This window comes from Calonectris borealis, chromosome Z (genome assembly GCF_964195595.1).
Source record: "Calonectris borealis chromosome Z, bCalBor7.hap1.2, whole genome shotgun sequence".
Taxonomy (NCBI): domain Eukaryota; kingdom Metazoa; phylum Chordata; class Aves; order Procellariiformes; family Procellariidae; genus Calonectris; species Calonectris borealis.
The window spans coordinates 56,693,794-56,720,597 of NC_134352.1; the positions used below are offsets into that span (position 1 = coordinate 56,693,794).

The 26,804-nt window shown below is 39.8% G+C and overlaps 1 protein-coding gene across 1 annotated transcript in view; it reads left to right on the plus strand.

The window, feature by feature from the left end:
* The window catches only part of GLIS3 (GLIS family zinc finger 3), a 186,728-nt gene that overhangs the window by 121,867 nt on the left and 38,057 nt on the right, over window positions 1-26,804 (plus strand). Inside the window, exons 4-5 of the mRNA XM_075136275.1 lie at window positions 4,700-4,861; window positions 6,313-6,423. Of these exons, the coding sequence (XP_074992376.1) occupies window positions 4,700-4,861; window positions 6,313-6,423 (273 nt within the window). The remainder of the gene's footprint in view (window positions 1-4,699; window positions 4,862-6,312; window positions 6,424-26,804) is intronic.

The window sequence follows — 26,804 nt, forward strand, 5'->3', positions numbered from 1 at the left end:
TCTTATCTTGTTGACCTTGTAAAATCAGGGAGGAATTTCTCCCCTCTGATACATATCCTGGTTTCGGGGTGCACTTTTTTCTTCTCTTTGCATCATCAAAAGTTCACGGCTGAACAGGTTACTAAGCCAAACGAACTGGTATTCTGCAACTGTATAGGAACGTATTTGAAGTATCTGGTTAGTACGTCCTGGGTGTATATGTAGGGTTGGGTTGATTTCCTCCAAGTCAGTTTGGCAGAGATTTGGACAGTTCTTCACCTTTCTGTCGAGCACAGGCCACAGCTAACTTTCTGAGATCATCTGGATGTATCTCATCCAATCATTTCCCTATATCACAGCCTTTTGGGGGCCTTTCAGTCTCTTCTGCTTCTTGCCCGAGGCATGTATTCTGTTTTATTGAAGAACAAAATGTATTCTGTCACTGAAGTATCTAGGTTTGTTACTGAGACTTTGTGTGGACACTGGCTATCTCTTGATACACAGAAAGCCAACTGTTGCAATTTAATGGTTATAGGAAAGTTGGTGTTCAGAAAGTCAAATTTACAAAGGAAAAACACCCTTTCCCCGTAACCTTAGAGAGAGACCAGATTGGGAACATGTAATGAAATGCATTCATTATAATATCCCATAAATATTTCCCCACACATGGCAACAAACTGGGGAAATGCTTATCATTCACACTTAAAAAATAAAAGATGACCCTCCCCCAAATGCAGTGATGCTGAAAAATATTTGAGGATCACTGTGTATAACTGATTCAGATAAAAAAAGATATTAAAAGCCTAAACGTGAGAGTATCAGAATAGGACAGTAACATTATGTTGTATATTGGATCAAACATTACTGTAAAATCAAGTACTGCTCAGGTGTCAATATTTCTAAGAGTATTTAATTTTATTTGTTTTGCTTTTAGAATCAATTTCAAAGTAGGTCTGAGAAAGCATTGTTTATAGTGAGAAAGCAGTTTATATATATATAAATTATTTGGGAGAAAGTTAAGTGGCTTGATAACAGAAAATACCTAGAATCAGAAGTTATCTTTTACATTACTTATCATGTTAATATAGCAGAAGAAGACAAAAGAGAAGATACTGTTTGGATGCTGAAGCAAAACAAATTCAGATAGGAAAAATTGAAGATTTTTAATTTTTAATACCAGATAATATTAGGGGATATGGATTAAGAGGAAGTTGGGCTGTCTGTCACTGACTGCTAAAATCAAGACTAGATACTTTTCTGTGAATGGATCAGATCTCAGACAGATGTTGTTTGCCAGAGCACTATCTTCAGCCTTTGTTACACCGGTGATCAACTGTTCCTTTTACAGTGAAAACTGACTAATTTCTTAAACACTTGGCCACTGAACACCTGCTACTAACATTAAAGTATTCACGTAGGTATTACCATGCTGTTCCTACAGTGTAAGGGTCTAAATGTATTTCATAATCAATGCTGCTGTCTAATTCCAGACAGGGCTCAGAAGTGCATGGTGCATCCAGCAGGGCTTTAGATGCTGGACGGATTATTTTATATAAATCTATGTAATTATATTGTAATTTTACAGGATGGTTGCCCGGTACACTGAACACTGTCTCTGTGTATACAAACATGAAGAGCACACTCATGAGAACATGTGTTTTAAAGTCATAGCAATGCTTTTGCTTTTTATTGACATGCTTTACCTTTTACTGTAAATATATTGTTTCTTGCTTTTGACAAGTATCCTTATAAAAAGATAAAGTAAACAGGGATATGAACACTCCAATGAATATGTTTTAAAAAGAACTCCCAAGTTTAAGAAGCACAGAGAGGAGATTTTCTTTATGAGCTACTTACCCGTTTCAATTTGCATGCAACAGTAAAAACAAAAGCTCAGTAACTATGATTTCTGTATTGCAGTTTAGGAAAACATTACACAATTAATTCCACATAATACTTCCAAAAAATCTGGTTTAATCAGGAGTATGTTTAGGAGTGTTAAACAGCTTCAGAACGCCAAATGCATGCCATGTTCTTAAGTGACTAATTGTAATAAAGGTGTTACATCCTCCTCTTCCACCACAGTTAATAACTTAGAAACTACGAAGAGTTCCATTTCAAAATACAACTACCACCTACCTGACTTTTTTCCCCCAAAGGTGTCTTCTCTGGAATACTTTCATTGAAATCTGGTTGTCAGGAAAGAATGTATGTTTCGTGTTGTTGGAAAGAATATCTTTTCATTCCTTTTATTGTAAGCATCGGAGATGCCCAAGGCTTCAAAAAGTCTGTTTTTTAGAGCAAATATTCATGAACTGTTGTGTAAAGATGGTATTTCTAATAATACAGGCTTGTAGTTTCTGTGTTTTGCTAGAATGACTGTTTCTGCAACACACAACTATATGTTGTGAATATGACACACAGCGATTTAGGGCTTCCAAGTTGTGATCAGCAATGCAGGAGTCTTTAGAAATCACAGTTTTTAAATTTGTAAGATAACATTCCCCAGTTCTGCTCAGTTAAACATTTTTGCCCAGTTAAATTCAACACTAATTTTACAACCATATAAACAATTATTTACACGTTTAATTTTGTTTGCATGCTTGAAGATTCAAAGTTTAATAACTTGTGAAATAAACAAAACAGAGGGCCTGCTTTTAGAACATGTTCTCTGGGCTGAGTTTTACCCTATGAAATAGAAGGTTGCTTGAGATACTACAATTTATTTCATACTTATGTACAGCTTAGTTACTGTCAATGGAATGGATGGTTGTTCTTTTATGAATTTAATAAGAAATAATAACTTGTATACATAAGATGGGCTAATCAGTACGTTTCTTTGTTATTTTAATAAAGCTGCTCTTGAATTATTTTGCTTTTCAAAGGCCATTTGTTATACCAGTCCTTTTACTCTCATGTTTTTTATGCCTTCTCCACTTTTTACTTTTTGCTAAAAAAAAATGCGGTATTTTTATCTAGGCAATTATAAGAGATATCTGTCTAAATTTCTTTTTATTTATCCTGGAATATTTTCTAATAGTAGTTCTGTAAAAGTAAAAATATTTTTACACTTGCAACAATGTTTTGCTTGCATACTAAACCTTCATAAACATAAAGGCAACACTATATGTACAAATATAAATTAATATTTAGTGATCAAAATTAGATAATCTGAAAAGCACTGTAGGTGCGCTTTGGATAAAGGGATGGGATATAAATAGCTTCATGGGTTGAGAAATTTTCTGAAATTGATGTGTGTGAAAGATAAAATTGCAGTTATGATATAGTGGGGGGTGGTTCATCCCCTTTCTCAAGCTTTAATTTCTTAAGTTAATTTTAATATTGCTAATTTATAGGTAATATGTATTTTCTCCTATATACTGTGTTTTCCTGGGCAACATTCAGTCTGTATTTCCTTCTGTTGCTAAAATTAAACAAAAGGTGTATTCTTTGAAGTTGTAACTCTCTCTAATCAAAAAACCTGAAGTGCTTAAAATTAAGTGATGACAATTTTATACCCCGTTTTTTCTCTTTTTTTGAGGGTCTTACAGATTTGTAAGAAAGGCATGCTAATATGTCAGTGTTTTCCTACCTGTGCTTTTGTAAACATACGTGCACTGAATAATATATTATAAAATTTATTTGTGTTACTCCAACATCAGTGAAAAATGGCCCGTTTCTTTTCAAGTGAGTAAAATGAATAGGAAGAGAAATGGTGGAAAATTTTGTGTTAACATTAGAAATGTTTGGCATCTCTGTTAATGCATTATTATTTCTGCAAGTATACAAGAACTGCAAACTAGCATGTTATGCAGCAGATGACTGATAGAATTAAAAAAGCCTATACTTCTTACTAATATTCATAAATATTCAGGTCCAATTGAAATCAAATGTACATAAAAATGCTGGTGTCAAATATAACTGACGTTTTTTAGTTTCCCTTTGGATAAAGTATACTATGGGAACATGATAGATGAAGAACTGGTTGTTTGCTCATATAAACATCGGTTTCTCTGCAGAGGCAGTACTTGATTAGGTGTAGAAATACTGTGCCACAAGATTATTGGTTACCTATAGGGATTAAATCCTGTTTTGATGGGCTTTCATTATTTTTAGTACCTCATACACTTACTCATGGCAGAAAGGTAAAGAAATATTTCAAAACAATTTTACTTTTTACATCACCATCAGCAAGGTAGAGCAGACTGACATTTCCCTGCGTGATGTTGTTGTTGCTCTGTAGGTTGGGTTGATATTGGGAGATGCCTGTGTCCAGCTCAGTGGCTAATATCCAAACAAGCCCAGAGCTGAGGTGAGCGTAGCTCGCGCAGGGCTTGGGAACCCCACAGTGACCATTTTGCTTTCTGGGTGCTATCGGGAGAATCAGCTGGGGCCGTGTTTCCCTGGTAGGCTAAGTGGTGCTGCACTCTCAGCTCACCGGTCTCTTGGGGTCTCAGTGTCCCATCTGTAAAATGCGAGTAGGACATAGTTTCCTGATTCAACCATGTGCAGGGAGGATGAATGCATTCTTACGGTCTAAGCGGTTCAAACCCTGCAGCAACACCCACACTGAGAAGCCAGGCTTTCCTCAGCTCTGGAGAGGCATCCAGCCATAGCAGGCTGGAGGTCTCTGCAAGCCCTTTCACCCTCCTGCTTGGTGTTTGCTGTTGCAGTTTGCTGTGTGTGCTTTTCTTTCAAATAATTTCTTTCTCTTTTCTAGTTTGAGGGTTGCAAGAAAGCTTTTTCCAGACTAGAAAATCTCAAGATTCATTTAAGGAGCCATACGGGTGAAAAGCCGTACCTTTGTCAGTACCCTGGCTGCCAGAAAGCATTCAGCAACTCCAGCGACCGCGCCAAGCACCAGAGGACACACTTGGACACTGTAAGGAAGCAGAAGTCCCATTGCAGTCCCCTGTACATTAGCCTGTGTGCTCCTTTCCTCCAGCTTGGTGGCAGCAGGTAGCCCATTACCTTAGAGATAGGAGGGAGAAGTGTCTGATGAGGCTGTTTAAGCTGTTTCAGAAGTGACCCAGTAATGTAAGCATGGATGAAGATGGGCCAAACTAGTTGATAAAAAGGCTGCAGCTCCATGGGCTTTGCTGCAGGTAGAGGCAGTAAGTTTCTCCCACTTAGGTGATCTTTAGGGAACCTGAAGTCACTATGCAAAGACACAGAAGCCATCTGCGATAACAACTGCTATTCTCTGACAAAAACTCAATTAAACTTAAAGCTGGAGCATGTACCAGAAGAGAGAGGAAGAATAATTCTGAAAATCTAAAAATTTTGATGACAACAGATTGTTGCTTGTGAATTTGAGTCACAGCTGAGATTTGTTTAAAAACTTTTTTTTCATAACAAAAGATCGTGTTTCGTCAGAGACAAGCAGTTTCCAAAGGGCAGAAGTCCAAAAAGAAAAGGAGAACAATGCCATTTGAATTAAATGGCGGTCACAAAATTTATATTATCCATTTCAAATAGTCAATAGTATGGCTGGTAAGTTAATAATTTGTACAAGGTGTTTTTGGAAATGCTTTGTGAAACGTAAATGGCCAAGTTGCAAAATAGCTGATTTCAGCAAACAGTTGGACCTAATAACGTTCATTTAATACTCTGTACTGTGGACCTACAAGTCTTCAGGGAAGACAGACAGGTTAGAACAAGCAGAAGGAGGTCTTTATAGAGATTTGTATTTATTTGGTGAGTTAGATTTATTGGGCTTCCTTTTAAGAAAACTATAAAGGTATTACACGACTGGTATCTTTCTAAAATGACACGTTACTAGAAAATGTGAGCCGAAGGAGTTTGTCTTGTACTTCACATTAAAATGTGTATTTTTGCGCGTAATATTTTTGAAACTTCAGTATTCAATGCTTGCTTTGGTTTTTGCTTGCTCTCTTTGTAATGTAGTAAACTAACACTTTCTTGTTCTCTTTTTCTGAAGCAGATTCTTCTATAATCCTAAACAGTCTATCTGGGCCTTTACTGCAGTTTCTGATTCACTAAAGAATGTAATTTCTGATTAAGTCAAAGATTGCTCTGAGGGTGGAAGAATTGTGAGTATAACTAGCAATATTCATTGTACTGATTACAAAAAAAAAAGGTAACAATGAAAGGTGCCATAATGAAAGCTTTCCTCTGGTTTGTCTTCCTCATAAGCCTTACTTCTCTCTTTTCCCTTTCTAATAAATTGCTGAGCATTCTGCTTGTAATAATGTACAACATTTGTGTTCTGTAGTAATGTGGATGCAGCATCCCAAGGCTCAAAAGGGGTTCTCTTGAGTTAAAATAATCTGTGATATAACAGCTGCTTTATCTTTTTTCTTTTTGACTTAGAAACCTTATGCATGTCAGATTCCAGGATGTACTAAACGATACACAGATCCAAGTTCCCTGAGAAAGCATGTGAAAGCCCATTCTTCCAAAGACCAACAAGTCAGGAAAAAGGTAAATTTTCTACCTTGTTGACTGGTGTAAAGCTTATGTGGAGAAGTCAGTGTTCTAATATTAGATGTTTCAATTCATCTTCAAGTACCTGTGCTGATTTCAGACTGTTGATTAGGAAAAACGTTAATGGGAAATAATAGATATGGTTCTTATATAGATGATAATTTCACCTTTGACTTGATGAGGCTGCCTGCTTTAATGCTTTTTATTTTCTGATGTGGTGATTAATCGCTAAACATACATAATAAGGCAAATCAAACATAATTTTTGAAAACAGAAATTTTTCTTTTTAAAGTTCTGCCACTTGGTAAATACGTAGTAATACAAAATCCAGTTTACATGGCCAGTCTCAGATGGAAGGATGGATTTTGAGGGCAGATGGACAGTATGTGAGATTAAGCTCTAAATTATATTTCCATATGCCAGACACTTCCAAATACCAAGACATTTCACAACGCCGGTTCCCTTTATATGTATAAGCACATCTTTGAAGAGCTGAGTTGCGACCTAAGGGAATGATTTTTTTTTTTCTGAGCATTTTTCATCATATATCCTATTAATCACTGGTACTATTTCATTAGCTTGTTCAAATCATTGAGGATAAAAATCTAAGCTTTCATTTTAAAGGAAAGTGGTTCTGATACAAGGGGAACATGCATGAACTGGTGTAGGGATAGATAAACCTTTGAGATGTAAACCCCCACGTAAAACAAGTTATAGTTTAGAAGTTTTAACATTAAATGCACAGCCATTCATAAAAAGTAGCAAAAAAATCGCTTCATAGAGCATTGGAAGCACTAAGTGGCAGTCTTTAAAGCTGCAGTGTAGAAATTTGAAGAGTAAGTTTTGATTCAATGGTTTGTTGAAGCAGGACACGGCAGCAAAGACCTGCATGTCAGCATCTGAGGAACTGGCCTTGACAAATTTCCTTTAAACTTATGAGTGCCCACTCCTGTATCAGGGACAAAATAACTCATTTTCACCTTAATAAGTAGTGCTTTGGCTCCCTTGCTCCTGTGCAGGCTGCCCACAGGCAGGACTGCTGAAGGAGGTCTGTGAGCCCTGTCCTGCCCTAGGAGGGCAAGTCAGCCACCCAGACACTGTCTTTTACAACCATGTAAAGTAAATGCCGATCAAGATGTTGCATTTTGAGAAATTTGTGTGTGATGCCTCAACTAAAACTGGCATAATGGACCTGAATACAGGTATTAAACTGCACTGTAACATTAGTGTCATTGAAAGTGAAATAATGTGTTATCTCCTCTCTCTCATTTTGTCAGATTGCAATACTGTGGGGGATTTTCATTCCTGCATTTCATTCGCTACGTGATTTTGCTCATTTTCCATTCCTTCTTTGTGCCAAACAGTTTAAACCTGGCCCTTTTTACTCCTCGCTTGAGTCTCTGTGGGTGCATTCTAGACTTAAAATTGCTTATTTTTTCATCCCTGTTTGATAAGGATTAATTTATGCTCATTGGTCACCTAAGATACGTTGATATATGGAAGGGGAAATAAGCCAAACTTCCACAAAAAGAAAAGAAAAATTGTGGCATCTATCAAGCCAGATACTTAAAGCATGGATAAAGTTTGCAGTGTATAATGTTTACAAGGTACAGCATAGTTACTGGACCTTTGAGAACTTATAATTGCTAACTAGCATCATGCTTTGGTATTTGAAATATTTCCTGGCAATAACAATAATAGAAAGTAAGAAACAATAAACCTTTTAATGCAGAATTAAGGTTATTTATGGCTTTAATTAAAAGTGAAAATTGGCTTAATGTCAAAAAAGTCTTTACAAAAATGTGAATTCATCAAAAATAACCATAAAAATTCCAAGGTGATAAAGGCACAGTGGAGTAATACTTCCAGCCCTAGGGATCTATTCTGTTGAAAAGAATGAAACCCTTTGCTGTCACACCCAGTTAGTCATGGATTCATTTAATATATTGTGCCTGACTGCTTTTAATCCTCCTTTTAACCTCCCCTTACACACCAAGTGACATTATTTTGGTGTCTTAAGCTGCTGGCTCTCCAAGACTGTACCTGCAAATGTGTCTTTGATGTTGCATAGACTTAAAATGGATGAAGTATATTCATAACAGCAAAATCAGCTGCTTGCTGTGCTAAACATTACATTGAGATTTCAGCCCACATTTTCTAGATCTTTCTTCAAAGCTTTTACCCTTTCCTTGGCCCTCTAGGGTGGGGCCAGATTATGCAATGTGATATAGATAAATTTCCATCTCTGAATTATTTTAAGCAACTTTTGTTGATATATATTTATGGTTTACCATGTAAGGCAAAAATGCCTTTTCTGCATATCTTGTAAGGCACCCACTGTTCCTCTTTTCCTTCCAACCCCCAGCCTCCGGCCATCCACCAAATACGTTTAACTGGGAATCTCTCCAGGTAGTGGGATGAAATTCTGTAGGCCAAGAAGATCCCAGCACGTACATTTAATGCAAGCAATTTAGTGGATAGTACAATAAACTTTCATTTACTTTTCAAAGGAAAGCAGAAGAGTAAAGAGAACCATGCCTGCTTTAATCATCTTTGTGTAATTTGTAAAATTCTTCATTAGCATGAGGGCAAACGTACACAAATACCATGCAAACACCTGGGAACAGATGCTGAAAATGTCCAGCAAAACATTTTAGGCATGATTTCTATGCATCATAATATTCAAGCAGTACTTCTAAAATATTCTGGTGGGATAAAAAGCAGTGCTTCCTATCTTATTTTAAAAAGTAAAAATTGCTGACTGTGCCTGGATTTCATCTTCCCTTGGGGAAGATGGATGGAGCTCCTTCTAAGCAGGGAAGTCAGTGATAGAAAAGTAGACAGCACCCAAAATGAAAGCATAAAGTGATGCTGAGAGGAACACTAATGCACAACATGACCCTGGACTAAAATTACTTTTAAAACCTGTCCTCTTCTTTGTCTTCTCCTCCTTTCAACTTTGAAAGGACAACAAACTTAAAAGATTTCTTTGTAAGTTGAACAGTTACCATGTGGTGCTTATTACCACAACACATAATGGAAGCTAAGAGCCATGTGGGATTCAAAGGGAATTGGATATTTCTGTGGATAATGAGACAGGGTTAAAAAATAAACATGAGATTTGCAAGGGATATCAGTGCTTCAAGATCATGCTTCAGGATAGAAGTCAGCATCAAGCTAAACAGATTAGGGAAAAGCATGGTTATTCTGTACTGCTCATTTGCAGTTTCTCACTCTGTCTCCTGAAATGCCAGCCGCTAGTGGACACAGTGTACATAACTTAAAGCAGTCTGGATGGATCTTGGGCCTGATCTGGAAGAAGCATCTGCTTCTAAGTTGATACTTTAAAATAACCTTCAGGTTGCCTAACCTTAATTTATGTATTCTCCTGCTTTTCTCCTTCTCTCATACCATTTTTATAAACCTTTTCTCTTTCAGTTTCCTTTCTTATTCTATCTTCCACCTTTGTAGCTTTGGCTCTTTAGGATATGCAACTCAAACTGAATATCTGTAGGCGGCTGAGGTGCGTATGCCGTGGTAAGACCAGTCCCAGGACTTTCTTTCGCCCCAGATATTCCTATATTTTCTCATCTTTCACCCTGTTTCTTTCCTTTATTTTTTTCCACATGCAGAGTTCAACTAAATTATCGATTTAGAAAGCATATTGGTACATACAGGCAAATGCCACTTAAACATTTGACGTGCTGTGTGTTTGTTAATCTTTAGCTAGCTTGGACCTCATATTAATTTAGGATCTCATGAACCATTTACCTTTTCTTTTCACGTCACATCAATAATTACCTAACAACTGTTCAGCTTTTTCAATCTTCCATGCACTTTCAAGGCAGACTAGGACCAGAAGGGGAAATGAGTGGTTTTTTAACTTTTGGGAAACTCTAAAAAGGAGAGAAATCCAGTTTTCAACTGAGTCACTTCCTGAACTAGCAGCTTTTATATGAAGAGGGGCTATAACAGCCTAAACTGATTGTTTCCCAGAATCAATGGTAAACGTGAAGGATTTTTGAAAGGAAAGGACAAGGAGGAAAAATTCATGGGTTGAAATTGCAATTTCATTTCTTCTTTCAAATACCCAATAAAAACAATATAGTTACTTGGCTTGCTTTGTGGAAGTGCAGAGAGTCAGAAGAAAAGGTTAGGAAAACAGAAGAATGAGTGAGGCAGGTATTTGCTTCAGCAAATCTTTGTATTATTTATTCTTCTTACAAAACGCTAACACTATTTTCTGACTTCATAAAATCTGAAAACCATTTATGCATTGATACTTTTTGTTCTGAGTATAGACTGGCTCTGAAAATTGCCAGCCTATAATATTAGATGCAGCTGTTAATGGTAGAAATATTGTCTATGTGAAATCAGGGTGAATCATTATGTCTATTAGATCCCATAGATCTTATTTGTAGAACAGCTTTAATAAGGAAGACTACAGTTGAGAGCTTTGCTTTGGTATCTTGAACAGGGCTGAGTAATTTTATTCCTTGAGTCATCCTGTGGAGTTTCTGACTAGGCAAAAAATAGGGCACTACTTGACACAGCTAAGCTTATTTTCAGTTGGTTACTGTCGTGGTTTAACCTGGCAGCAGCCAAATACCACGCAGCCGCTCGCTCACCCCCCCCGCCGGGTGGGATGGGGGAGAGAATCAGAAGGGTAAAAGTGAGAAAAACTCGTGGGTTGAGATAAAGACAGTTTAATAGGGAAAGCAAAAGCCGCGCATGCAAGCAAAGCAAAACAAGGAATTCATTCACCACTTCCCATCGGCAGGCAGGTGTTCAGCCATCGCCAGGAAAGCAGGGCTCCATCACGCGTAACGGTTACTTGGGAAGACACACGCCATCACTCCGAACGCCCCCCTCCTTCTTCTTCACCCAGCCTTATATGCTGAGCATGACGTCATATGGTATGGAATAACCCATTGGCCAGCTGGGCCAGCCGCCCTGGCCACACTCCCTCCCAGCCCCCTGCACATCTGGCAGGACATGGGAAGATGAAAAGTCCTTGACTAGCGTAAACAATACCTAGCAACAACCAAAACATCAGCGTGTCATCAACATTATTCTCACACTACATCCAAAACACAGCACTATACCAGTTAATAGGAAGAAAATCAACTCCATCCCAGCCAAAACCAGGACAGTATCCACCCCTTATTCCATACCATTTACATCATGCTCAGGTCCCACACTATCCAATACATTCTCATTACCCACCATCCCCCTTCCCATCCTTTGATATAATACACAGATATCATTCCCTTAGTCTATGGACCACCCCTGTAAAATGTTCATAAAATATCCATAAATGTCCACAAAATGTCCACTGCGTTCATTTAGTCCATGACTTCGGGCTCCATCTGTTATGGTGGTCACTCAGGTCAGCAGAGGTGGTGTGTTGCATGGAGTTACTGGGCACCAAAGCCAGCTCAGGTCGGGTCACTGCTGCACTTGCGCTGCTTCTTGTAAAGTTTGTCCTCCGTTGGTTCAGGTGGTTCCTGCTATAGCAATTCCTATAACATGCAACTCAAATCATGGGTTACAACAATTTAAAGGTATATCCATTACAATCTCCACCCCTGGTCCCTTTGGGCCAGATCATAGGGTTTAACATTGCAATGAACTCCTCCCCTTGCCCCTGCTCCGGCTTGGATTTATCCACAGACTGCAGTCCCTTAGGGTGTACCTGCTCCAAGTGGAGCCTTACCTATGAGCCACAGTCTCTCCAGGGGTATACCTGCTGCGGCACAGGCTTGTCCACAGCCACAGTCGCTTCGAGGTGCACCAGTTCCAGTGTGGCCTTCTCCATGGGCCACAGTCCCTTCAGAAGTAAACCTGCTCTAACATGGCCTTACCCATGGCTGCAATCTCTCCAGGGGTGTACCTCCCCTGTCATGGGCTTATCCACGGCCACACGCTTTGAGGTGCTCCAGCATGGCCTCATGCACAGCCACTGACACTTCAAGGTGTACCTGCTGCAGCATGGACTTATCCACAGCCACAGGTGCTTCGAGGTGTACCTTCTCCAGCGTGGACTTATCCTTAGGCCACAATCCCTTCAGAGGTATACCTGCTGCGGCACGGACATAATCACGGCCACAGACGCTTCAAGATGTACCTGCTTGGGCATGGGCTTATCCACAGTCACAGACGCCTCGGGGTTTCCTGTCCCGCACGGACTCAGCCACAGGTCACAGTCCCTTCAATTCGAGTTCACGCTGCAGTTCCAGCCTGTCCAGCACAGCAGCACAGAAGCAGCAGCGATGCCCTGGCCATCTGCCAGCCCAGGCGCATCCCCGTTGCTGTTATCAGAATGTTCCCAGGCACAGCACAGTAAGACGATCAGCAGTGCAGCAGTACAGCAAGCAGCGAGAGCAAAAAAGCAGCCACTAACGAGCACAAGACTCTAATACACATTAAGGCAAGCAAGCCCCATGGCAAGCACAAGAGCCTGCGAATTAATAGCTAAACAGCAGTAACAGCTATAAATTCAATCATCTAGCACATTCCAATCAAACCTGTCGTTATCTCGAACCCTTCGAGCCCCACGTTGGGCGCCAAAAAGGACTGTCGTGGTTTAACCTGGCAGCAGCCAAATACCACGCAGCCGCTCGCTCACCCCCCCTGCCGGGTGGGATGGGGGAGAGAATCAGAAGGGTAAAAGTGAGAAAAACTCGTGGGTTGAGATAAAGACAGTTTAATAGGGAAAGCAAAAGCCGCGCATGCAAGCAAAGCAAAACAAGGAATTCATTCACCACTTCCCATCGGCAGGCAGGTGTTCAGCCATCGCCAGGAAAGCAGGGCTCCATCACGCGTAACGGTTACTTGGGAAGACACACGCCATCACTCCGAACGCCCCCCTCCTTCTTCTTCACCCAGCCTTATATGCTGAGCATGACGTCATATGGTATGGAATAGCCCATTGGCCAGCTGGGCCAGCCGCCCTGGCCACACTCCCTCCCAGCCCCCTGCACATCTGGCAGGACATGGGAAGATGAAAAGTCCTTGACTAGCGTAAACAATACCTAGCAACAACCAAAACATCAGCGTGTCATCAACATTATTCTCACACTACATCCAAAACACAGCACTATACCAGTTAATAGGAAGAAAATCAACTCCATCCCAGCCAAAACCAGGACAGTTACACTTTGTGTTTTCAGTAAACAAATTTCTTTCATCTGTGAACTGATGATACTGTATGTGAAAATATGAATCCATAGCTCTTTTAGTTTGTAAGTCTTTTTATTGAAGTTAGTGAAAATGAAATTATGCACCATATCATTAACAAAATCCAGAGCCTGCACTATTACCTATCCAGTGATTTGAAACCAATATAGAAGGCAAATACCACCATTATGCTCTTCAAGGAGATCTATTTGTTGTGCGAGCTAGCACTCAGCCTCGTACAAGTATGAGAACATTATCTTTTTCATATGAGTATACTATGAAAAACAATCTGCTATTTCTGCAGGAGTCTTGCTGAAGAAATCTGTATTTGTAAATCTAAAGAAAATATTTCACTTTTAAGTATTACAGTGCAAGTCCCACTGTGAATGGAATGGGCCCTTCACTGGCTTTGTGTAGATCTTGTCATGTACATCTGCAATGTCTAATCCCTTTTTTAAAGGTTTTCTCTTTTTAAAAAGTGCATTTTAAAACACATAAGAGATAATAAAAAAAAAGGACAAAAGATTGCTTTGATTTCATACAGCTGTTTGGCAAGGACAAGATCAGTTTGGTAACATCTACCTTATCATCTGAACAATGCAGCGATTATGCTTTTAGATATGGTTTTAATTTTATCCATAATTATACCAGTGAACAACTGTTGTCATGTATAATAGTTCTTTAAGCCAGTGTGTCCTGCCAAAAAAAAAAAAAAAAGATTTAAAAGATTGTTTCCATTTAATTAAAGGAAAGTGTAATAGATAAAGATACAACTGGTTAACTCCATCTTTGGGGAAAAAAAGGAAAAGATAATTTGAGCAGTTCGGATAAACAAGACCAGCTAAAGGGAATGTAAAAGTCTTAGTTTGGGCCTTGACCTGAAGGACAATTTATGCCAAATAATATAATCTTTCACCTAGATCAGTCTTTGATTCTTTGGCAGTTTTAACAGTGCCCAGACCATGTCTTTGATCTTGTTGTGTAAATTAGTTGTGTATCAGGTACGTTATACAGACAAGCTTTGAGATATTGAATGCTTACCTGACAATTGCCCCTGAAAGCTGTCTGTCTCTGGAAACCTGCATCACCTTAGCTCATTCAAATGGGTCTTGAGGAAACCATGCATGGATTCAGCTGACCAGATAGCTTAACACCTCAGCAGGTACATAGTAAGGGATACTACTAGGTCTCTACTGGATTTTTCAATATTATGCAGAGGAGCATAGATCAGCTAAAGCGTGCAGTGTTCAGCCTTAACTATATTATGCTCCTTATTTACTTATTTGATTCATACTTAGTCGTAGTCTAACATAGCAGTTGTGCTTGTGTCTATTTTCCTGGCTTTTTCCACAACAGGATTTCTGTACTGTCTCTGCCAGAAAGCAAGTATCATGAAGGCATTGCTTTGAGAAAGGCAGTCCAAAGGACATTTTTGAAAGTTGTCTACACTTGGTGGAGGTTTTTTTGAATTGTTGTGTATATGGTACATCTACCAAATCACTAAGTAATGAAGGAGGTGGTGAGACCTCAGGAGATAAGGGCACAGACTTCCAGCTTGGTTCATTTCTGCCTAATAATCTTCCTTTTTGGCACAGATTGGTCAATTGTAAAATGATGGCTGAACAGTGGCTTTTGGGGAGTTGTCAAAACATTCTCCCAATGAAGACGGACTCTTCCAAGAGTTTTTCCTGTGATATCTGATTGGAAGGAGATCTTTTCAGGTGTTATTGTGCTGAGGAGGAATAAAGGACAGGCAATCAGGGTCTCTCTAATCCTGCTGCTATTTGTGCATGATTTCTTCCATGTTGCATTTATTGCTCTTTCAAAAACGGATCAGCTAGCAATGGCTGGAAGTTTTCAGAATACTTTTCCTGATTACAATAAAGAAAAAAGGTGCTATACTGTACTACTGAGATAAACAAAAGGCTGTATGACACCTCAGCCATATCTACTCCTACTTCGGACGATAGTAGAGGCTAGTAGAGCAGAGCAGTCCACACTAAGTGTGGAGCATGTTGGAAATAATGAAATAAGGATATGGATCGTCTGGCCAAAGCAATTCCTGGGATTGCCTTGCAGAGTGGCCTGCGCTGACCTTGATCAGGGTTCCCATCTGAACTGAGGGGGCTTTACAGAAGCCACCTTGCACAGCTAATAATGATCCTGCAGATACTGCTCTTCTGCCACTGTGCAACCCCTGTATTAGCAAAAAGCAGATATAAAATCTCCACCTTTAGAGGCAGATCTCAATAACTGACGACTTCTGAAGCCTAGTCATTTTATGTCCCTTTTCTAACAGTTCACTTCTCTGTTAGAGCCCTGTTATGTATAATGTATATAAACCTGTCCATCTTACAATGAAACATTGTAAGAGAAATGGGAAAAAAACCAAGAGCTTAAAGACATGATTTCCCCCTGTTGAACATTATTTCTCTGGAAATAAGACATACAAGTGTTTTCATTACAGGTTAACATGGAATTTTCTATAAAGTTTTGAGAGATTGTCTACCTTTGTATTTTGCGGGTCATGTCAGCAAATACATTATTGCTTCAGCAAAATAATACAGAGCTCGTGCTTCTTACAGGGCTGCACACTTGATTGTTCATTGTTTACATTGTTTTACAGTAGAAGCAGGCTTTTTTATTGTGGTTACATGTTGATTTTACTGTAAAATCGATGAAGCTACCAGTTTGTTTAAAGATTTTGGGATAAACAAAATTTTACGCCAGCATTTAGATTTAGTAGAGAACATTAATAGAAAACAGTGTCTGATGATTTTCTTTAGCTAGTATCTTCGGTTTATTTAATTTTGCAACACTTATTTCCAGTTTTTCCTTTAATTTCCGTTCTCAGTATTTGAACTAGTTTTTTGTGAATCAAGAAACACAATGCTTAACGTGTTTCTTACAGGAAATAAATTCACTTCTTTTTTATTTTTTCTAACTTAGAATGTTTAATTAATGAGGAAAGAGGGAGCCAAAGAGGGTTAGAGCATTACATCATTGGTATTTCAGCAGGTTATTCAGGCACTAAGCTAGTTACCAGTGACATTGTCCATTATGTGACTATATTAATCTGGAGAAACTGCTCTGCTTGTGAACACCTGCCTCATGGGGAGCAAACAGCCAGATCCTACAGTCTGAGCCCAGTTTGCTTCTGCATCTTTCAGGTTTCACTTGCCCTTGTTCAAACCCTTAGTTCAGATTTCACTGTTAAAACTGCAAAAGGGAAGAGAATGGATTGAAGGGGAAGCAAATCTATTTTCTTGCTTTGAGAGCAGTTGAACATAAGGATATTTTCCCTCATTTGTTCTGTATGGAGTCCATTTAAAAGATGTCACTAATGCAAAAAGAAGTGCATTCAGGGGCTAAAGGTCAGTGAGCAGTGCCCATGGCAACTAAGAAACTATTCTGCAGAAAAAATGCAGTAAAGAGTAAGTGTTTTAATCCCCAACTTTAATCCCTTTACTTCCTGTTTTCAAAATGAAATATAAATCAGGCACCATGGCGTGCAGCAATTTTTCCTGAAAGGGATGTTGGCAAAAAGGGATTAGGAATGGGCAGCAGTGTTTAAGGAATTTAACCATACAATTTGTTGGAAAACTTTTGAGACTATGAATGACCAGTTCTTTTGAGAGTGGTCAGTGAGAAACAGGAAAACAGACCCTGAAAGTGATGGAGGACTGGCTGTGGCTGACCCCCCCACAGCTGCTGCAGAGCAGCGATGTGCGCTGTAGTGGGATGCACGAGGCGTGCCTCGCAAGGATGCTCCATCATGGGGGATGTGCTTTGCCAGTGGTGCATGCAGAGCTCTGCTCTCCAGAGAGAAGGAAACATTGACCCCCACCTATGGTTTTGGTGGTGCTCTGGCAACTGTGGCAGTTGTTATAACCAGGAGATTGTTGGTTCAATCTGATGTTAACATTTGCTATTTTCACATCATGATTCCTCCCTGCATTTGATTTCTGCCCTGAGCTTGTACTTCTGTGAGCTTCGGCAGCATGATGTGTTGAAAAGTGCACCAGAAGTAATAGTGCTGTCACCATTGTTACATTTACACACATGCCAAAAAAAATCCATATTGTCTCAAAACTCTGTAAACAGATGTCAGCGCATGCCCGTAGCATTTTGTATTCTTCAGGTTCATTTTTGGTAGCAAACAATATCCTTTTCTGCATTTGTGTGTCTTTCCTTCCCTGCCACAAGCATATACATGAAGGTGGGCTTGAGAGAGCAGGATCCCTTCTTTCTTTAGGGGCCTGGTTAACAGAGTCCCTTGGGAGACAGTCCTGAAGGGCAAAGGAGTCCAGGAAGGCTGGACATTCTTCAAGAGGGAAATCTTAAAGGTGCAGAAGCAGGCCGTCCCTATGTGCCGAAAGATGAGCCAGCAGGGAAGAAGACTGGCCTGGCTGAACAGAGAGCTTTGGCTGGAACTCAGGAAAAAAAAGAGAGTTTATGACCTTTGGAAGAAGGGGCAGGAAACTCAGGAGGACTACAAAGATGTTGTAAGGTTATGCAGGGAGACCATTAGAAGGGCCAAAGCCCAACTAGAACTTAATCTGGCTACTGCCGTAAAAGACAATTAAAAATGTTGCTATAAATACATTAGCAACAAAAGGAGGGCTAAGGAGAATCTCCATCCTTTATTGGATGCAGGGCAAAACATAGTGACAAAGGATGAGGAAAAGGCTGAAGTACTTGATGCCTTCTCTGCCTCAGCCTTTAATAGTAAGACCAGTTGTTCTCTGGTTATGCAGCCTCCTGAGCTGAAGGCAGGGACGGGGAGCAGAATGAAGCCCCCATGATCCAAGGGGAAATGGTTAGCGACCTGCTACACCACCTAGACACACACAAGTCTATGGAGCCGGATGGGATCCACCCAAAGGTACTGAGAGAGCTGGCAGAAGTGCTCACCAAGCCACTTTCAATTGTTTATCAGCAGTCCTGGCTAACCGGGGAGGTCCCAGTTGCCTGGAGGTTAGCAAATGTGATGCCCATCTACAAGAAGGGCCAGAAGGACGATCAGGAGAACTGCAGGCCTGTCCGTCTGACCTCGGTGCCAGGGAAGGTTATGGAGCAGATCATCTTGAGTGCCTTCATGCGGCACGTACAGGACAACCAGATCAGGCCCAGTCAGGATGGGTTTATGAAAGGCAGGTCCTGCTTGACTAACCCGATCTCCTCCTATGACAAGATGACCCACTTAGTGGATGAGGGAAAGGCTGTGGATGTTGTCTACCTAGACTTTAGTACAGCCTTTGACACCATTTCCCACAGCATTCTTCTGGAGAAACTGTCTGCTTATGGCTTGGACGGGCATACTCTTTGCTGGGTAAAAAACTGGCTGGATGGCCGGGCCCAAAGAGTTGTGGTGAATAGAGCTAAATCCAGTTGGCGGCTGGTCACACATGGTGTTCCTCAGGGCTCAGTATTGGGGCCAGTTCTGTTTAATATCTTTATCAATGATCTGGACGAGGGGATCGAGTGCTCCCTCAGTAAGTCTGCAGGTAACACCAAGTTGGGTTGGAGTGTTGATCTGTTTGAGGGTAAAAAGATCCCTCTACAGAGGGATCTGGACAGGCTGGATCGATGAGCTGAGGCCAATTATATGAGGTTCAACAAGGCCAAGTGCCGGGTCCAGTATTTGGGTCATAAGAATCCCATGCAATGCTACAGGCTTGGGGAAGAGTGGCTGGAAAGCTGCCCAGAGGAAAAGGACCTGCAGTATTGGTTGCCAGCCAGCTGAATATGAGCTGGCAGTGTGCCCAGGTGGCCAAGAAGGCCAATGGCATCCTGGCTTGTATCAGAAATAGTGAAATCAGACTAGAGAAGTGATTGTGCCACACTCGGCACTGGTGTGACCACACCTCAAATATTGTGTTTTGGGCCCCTCACTACAAGAAAGATGTTGAGGTGCTGGAGTGTGTCCAAAGAAGGGCAATGGAGCTGGTGAAGGGTCTAGAGAACAAGTCTTATGAGGAGCGGCTGAGGGAACTGGGATTCTTTGGTCTGGAGATAAGGAGGCTGAGGAGAGACCTCATCGCGCTCTACAACTACCTGAAAGGAGGTTGTAGCGAGGTGGGTGTTGGCCTCTTCTCCCAAGCAGCAAGTGATAGGATGAGAGGAAATGGCCTCAAGTTGCTCCAGGGGAGGTTTAGATTGGATATTAGGAAAAATTTCTTCACCGAAAAGGTTGTCAAGCATTGGAACAGGTTGCGCAGGGATGTGGTTGAGTCACCATCTCTGGAGGTATTTAAAAGATGTGTAGATGTGGTGCTTAGAGACATGGTTTGGTAGTGGACTTGGCAGTGCTGGGTTAACAGTTGGACTTCATGATCTTAAAGATCTTTTCCAACCGAAATGATTCTATGATTCTCTAATTCTATGATTCTCATTACCCAGTCGCACTTCAGTCAGGGCTTTAAGTGTGCTATCCTGTCCATGATGCTACGTAAGCATAACTGGTATCTGAGCAAGCAAGATTGAAGCTGTGTAAAGGACGCCTAAGAGGTTGCAGTTAACCACCCTGACAGCAGCCCAAACACCCTTCAAGTCTTTAAGACTGTCCTTATTGAGTGTCCCTGTTCCAGGCTGGGACCTCCTCTGCGTCCATCATCGGCGTGCAGATTTCACATTGCTGGAGGTGGGTGTTGGCAGCTGGCCTGCATTGGCACGTACTGATTTTGGAGTCCTGAGTACTACTCCTGAAGCAGTAATATACTGGCTTCACTGACAGTCTCTGTACGAGGAGGGCCTTCATCTGCCCATTTGTTTCCTCCCCATGCTGCAGAGCTCTGCCCCGTCTGCTGAGACAGTTGTTTGTGAGACTGCACTGTAAGCTGAATTAGGGCTTTAACAACCACAGAAACCCCAGCCTGAAAGGGAAATGCCCCACAATAAATGGGAGGCTGTAGGAGCTCTGAAAGTTAGCAGTGCCAGCCCAGCCAGCACATCACATCATCATCTAGCCAGGAAACACACAAAATGGGCAACTCACAGACAGTGGATGAAACTATACACGGATGTCCTACGGAATCTTTGCAAGAGTAAAAATCACGTGCCTGAAGACTAGTAATTTGGATCTCTTACTAGTAAAGCTGCCAGACTTTTTTCAGTTCTAGTCTTAGGCTCTAATCAAGGTATTATTTTGAACAGATGAGTATTTCCTTGTAGGAACAGTACATGCATGAACTTAAGTTCCAGTGGAGATTAACACAAAATCAAATATTTAAAGTGAAGGCCAGTGTTATATTAAGGATGCTACAGAGTTTAAAAAAAGAACGTGAAATCTGAAAATCTTTGTTTCTGTATAGTAACAATTGCTAATGTTATCTACGGATTTTCATGGCAATTTTTGGTAACCTGTGACAGGGAGAAAAAATGAAGCACCAGGTGGATGAGTACTTACTTATTTTCCACATTTTTCCACTCATGAAGTGAAAATTTGCTGAACAGAGATATTTTGAGAAAGGGAAAGCAAATCATTCTGCAGTACAAGTGGTTTCTTTGTCAGGCTGCGTTTACTTGGAAAAGCTGATGTTTAGCAATACTAAACTAGCTATATCTCGAAATCAGTCTTGCACAAAAGTGATTTTTTCCTGCTTTTTGAATGGCACACCTTAGCCTTTAGATTGCTGTTGACACAAAAATCAGCTACAAGCCTTTTAGAACTGCGAGAAAAAGAGGATGAAATAGGAAGGGTCATAGATATAATATAGGTAGCATTTTTTATAATATAGTTGCATGTTGTCAGATTTGATACAATCTGATATGGGGTGGGGAGAGAGGCAATGTGTGTGTGTGTGTGTGCGCGCGCTTGTGCATGCATCTGTATGGGTGCTTTCCAGTTCTATGACTAGAATGAGAAAGAAACGAAAGCAAGATTTGTGAAAATGTAGACTTCTCCAAGACAGTGGATGTCACAACAAGGAGCGTCCTTAGGAGCCTTCTATGTTAAAACACATTACTTCCAATTATGCAGAGCAAAATAATAATCAGTTTTCAATGGAACTATGACTGAACAAGCTTTTTTGTTTATTTCAGAAAATGGCCACTTACAATACATCTCACTGAAACTGTATTTCCCTTCTTTAAAGTAAGATACTCAGTTGGATATTTTTTATTCAACGTTTCCTTTCAGATCTGTTCCAGCTGCAACTTTTCCTCTTAAAATGGTGTTCTTGGTGCTCTATATCATTTTAACGAGGCGATAACCCAAACTATTCCTCATATTAGAATAATACCAATCAAAAGAAAACTCTGTTCTATATATAACAAAGATAGAATTCATTCCAGTGTCATCAATCTTAATGTAACAGTGTTTTCCTCTGGTAGTATTCCTTCAAAATCAGAATTTCTTCTTGACTTGAATTTTGCCATGGTTATCTGTTTGTGTAGGTTCCAGGTCCTTTTGATTTTTAATGCAAGAAGCTGAAAAACATTTTTGGTATGATTTCCTGATTTACGCTAGGTTACAAAGATGGAAGCCGTTTTTGTATTTGAACTCAAATGTTTGTAGTAAAACTTTGAGAGGAGCAAAAGTAACTATTTCTTGTATAGAACCTAACGTCCCTGCAGTGCAGATAGGCTAGTTGAACCTGATTTTTTTGTGTTTTCCTGGCTGACCGTTTAATTGAAGCAGAATGTAAGAGCAGATGAAAATAGCATGCACACATATCTGAAAGCTGTGGTAGACAATTAGCAGAATAATGAATGCTATGGCTCTCTAGAAATCCTGACCAGATGACTCAGTGGAAACAAAGGTTATTGAGGAATCCCTTCTGTCTGCTTTGCTTCTTTGCCCCAAGATGTCTGTAGCCTCCAGAGGCAAGAATTAGGACACTGAGCAAGCGTAAACTTTTAGCAAGCGTAAACTGTTATTGTCTGTTTTCAAAAAGGTTCAGTACTGTGCAAGAAAGCACTGGACCTTGAAGCTGATCTGCGTCAGTGAAGGGATGATCTAGCAAGCAAACCTATAATATAAGTAAACACTGTTACACAGCATGGCTTCATATTGAACGTGTGATTTTCTAGTGGTCACATCTGTGTACTGTCAATGTCATGATGCTTAACGGGATATAATTTTACTCTAACTGACGAGCAAATATTAAATTCTGGCTACTCCTTCAGAAGAACTAGTACAATATATAGCTCTGCGTAGACAGGTCACGCTTCCTTCTCCCAATGCCAGCTTAACTTACAGACAATAAAAATGAGTGGAAGACTACTGGCCTATTCTCTACTTGACAAATAGCACTTAGTAAACTTAATACACAGACTATGTGAATAACAGAAATTCCTCCTTAGCTTTTTAATGAAAACAAGAACATATTTATAAAGCTGTTCCAGTTAGTGTAAAACAATTCCTCTGAAAGAAAAAAGTATTTAGGGTTTTTTTGCTGGTTTTAGACGTGGCAAACACAGATCTAACCTGCATCAAAATAAATAGATTATAACCAATGTCTCCCTTACGTATGGAAATACTGTACTAGATGAACAGCATACATACAGTCCATTAAGCCTGCTTTCCTGAAAGCAAGATTTAAAATGCTGTGATTTGATGACATAACTGGCATGTTTGAATGACTGGAGGAGTCCAGACTTTGCTGAAGAATTACTAGAGTTAATCTGAGTACAGATAGGCAGGTTTTGAAGTTACTGAGATCCTATTTTATGTGGTTTGGAAACAAACCAATAATGTTTGAGAAATCCTAAGCTACTTCTCTTCTGACTAAGTGTATTCATAAACACACATTTCTTATGTTTTCCTTGATGGTGTCCGATTTCCATTGAACAGCAATAATGCTGAAGAAACCAGCCAGATTGTACAAAAACATGCAGATCTCAGATAAAACACACATTGCTTAGAGAAATATAAAACAAATGATCTTTTCTTTTAAGGAGACATTTTCTCTGGAATTATGTCATGCATCAAATTAACAGCAGATCTCTGCTCTTGGACTCAAATATAATGAAATTGAAAATTGAAGAATGTAGAATCTTACTGACTTCTAATTACTTCTACTTGAATCATTTAATCTTGGGTAATTATTTAATCATATATAAAATGTACAGGAGTAGAATTTCCATCCATTGTCTGAAAACTGATAAACATTAGTTGATTGTCACAGCAGTAAAACAACTGTAAATCACGACTGACAGTGATTTGTTTTGTGTATTAGAAAAAACTGCCACATTGTAATAATGGGAGTGTCTCAGATTTCCATATACAAAACTTCACAAGTCTACCATACAACTGTGGTATTAAAATCGAAAATCTATCATTTAGAACAAATATTTCATACACGGAAGTTATAAGTGAGCTGAGCGTTGATTGTTAACTTGCACCTTGGTCAGCCATAAATTTAGGCTACATTACAGCACACGGAAAACATCAGTGCTCAGCATGGCAAAATTGTCAGTTACTGATTTTATCATTCAGCAAGGTAACTTTCTAACCTTATAGTTCTCAAAGATAGATTGGCAAGTTTTCAGTTCCAGTGTGATTGTACGGGTGCTCAACTGACTGATGATGAGAGAAGAAAGGTGATCACGGAGGATAGCAAGGTATTGCAGCCAGGATGCTGGGAGATTTGTGCTGGGATATGATTTATACAGAAAGTCAAAGAGAGTGTCAACTGTCTTTTACAATTGGTTGATAAGTCTACACTCTAGGCTGGAAAGGAAATGCATTGTCTTTAGAGCAAAGCAAGAAACAGACTACAGCAGTTAGATCTAGTCAATTATTATTTCTCCTTTATAACTTTTTTAACTGAAGATAAAATTTTATGGATGCAATGAATGGTTGGTTTATTTGCTTGTTTTTAAGATCATCTGTCTGTTCTGTGTTTCTTCACATAGTAAAGAAAAACCATAACTCAGATTTCCCTGCACTTGACAAAATGGAAAATGTTGGTTTCAGTTTAAAACTTTTTATTAAGTTTTCTATAAAATATGCAAAAATATTTGACTGAGATAGAGAGGGTTTTCACCCTGAAGTCTTTACAGGAAAAAACAATGCCTTGATCAGCCATATTTGAACCAGGGTCTGGGTTTTGCAGTCTGTTTTGTTCCAAAAAGGCCACAGCTTATGCCAACCCTGTTAATGGTACAGAGGAAAGATCTCAAAAAACATTGCACAGAGGATGAGCTTTAGCTGGCAGAGGAAGGAGGACCCAACAACCAAAGCATGGTTACTGTCTCTCTCAAGAGAAAACAGTAGTGGTGGGGAATGGAGTTTTCCAGAAGGTATGTCTAGTTTGGGAAGCAGCTGTGATTTAATGGCTGGTTCTGCTAAAGGAAGCTTACCCATTTCTGGTTCTGCTCTGCTAAGCAGTAGAGTAGAGAAGAGGTCCTCTACCGCTTGCTCCCTACCTTTTCCAGTGGTGCAACAGTCATTACTCTTAAAGAGCAACTCGCATACATACCCTGCAGTAAAAGTTACTCCCAGGACCTGTTGTCTGGTGAGGGTTTGCAGAAGGCCTGTGGTAGTATTTTAGTGGCAATTCAAATTAGTAGTGTGTGTCTGCAGTTGCACAAATCAGTGTAATACCCACCTCTTGCTCAGGATATTTCATTATATGTATGTTAAATACATATATTGTCATTCTAAAATTACATATTATAATATGCAATACATGTGTGTGTGTGTGTATGTGAGTTTATAAAATCTATATTTCTAACCCTTGTGGTTGAAAATATAAATCAATAATAACCAATGCATGGATTAAGAACTATCTTCAGAAATCAGATCACAGCTGTCTCCCAGTGTTTGTTTCACGTTTTTTGGTTTTCTGTTGCAGATCCTTTTTACTCACAAATAAAAAAAATTGTGCAAACAAACAAACAACTTCATGCAGGCAACCTCTTTTAATTTGTATTCTGTGTGATAGAATCCTGATCTTTTTATAGAAGTCAGATTTTTTTCATATTTATTTTCATATTAGATTCCATAGAAATTTAAAGTCACATAATGCTCATTAATAATGTAACAGATAAGAATTTGAATCTGGATATATCTGGCATTTAATTTCACATGCACTTAATTTCATGAAAAAGCCATGTTACTAGTGATAGTAGTAAAAACAGAATAATTAGCCGATAACAGCAGACAACCATACATGTTACACTGGAAGAAATATTTGTACTCAAAATAGACTGTAAATATGAATAATAAATGAAAAGCATTTGTCAGGGTATTTCTCCCTTTCTTTCTCCCTTTCTTCCTTTTCTCCCTCTTTCTCTTCCCCCCTTCCCCCTCTCTCTGTACAATTCTAAAATAACAAGTTCTAGAATAACAAATATACCTCACAAAGGTGGTGTACCTTGGGGCTTAATAATGACTCACTAGATTTTTAAGAGAAGGAATAATCTACAGCATGCAGTCTCTGCATAGGTATCATAAGCTGCATAATATCTCTTATTACAGTCACCCTACCTCAGGTGCTTATGATGTGTAAGACCATCTCTCCATTCAGTTGCAATGGTTTTATACTGATGCATATCATCAGAAGTCATTTGATTGATTATCAGCATCTTGTGGCACAGTAAGGGGTTGTTCTACAGTTGCGTTAGAATCATTCCCTCTTACTCTTTTTTCTTCATTTCTGAGTATAGGATGGCAGAAATTTCTCTTGTTGCTCCTTCTCCCCTTAGGAGTTCGTTAGAGGTGCTAGGTTACTGTTACCTGCTCACCTTTCATGGCACCAAACAGAGAGGAGAAGCCTCAGCTGCATCTGTGAGATTTGCTTCTTGGGATTCTGATGCATGAGTGCAGCAGATCCTACTGCACTAGGTCAGGTTTCTGTCCATCATGCTGCATGAACTCTCTCTTCATCAGCATGGGTGACAGGACAGGGTATTTATCTGCATCTCAGCCACTGCAGTGGCCCACATGCATATAAGCACAGACCCTCCTTTTTCATGCTTTTAAAAGAATCCACCAGCCTGTGAGCCGACATGGCTGTAAGGAACAGGTAAATATTTGTTATATATAATAGTAACAACAGGCAGGGGGTTGGGACAGGCATCCGTCCCAGCAGCCTGCAGCAGCATCCATCTGCCAGAAACCTCAGGGTGTAGTTTTGCATTACAGCTAAGACAGCCTTGTGTCGGGGTGCTGCAATAGGCTTTCTCCCTTTTCCTTATTTTGGTTTTGGGATTTTTTTTTAATTGTACTTTTTTATTGTATTGTATTGTAG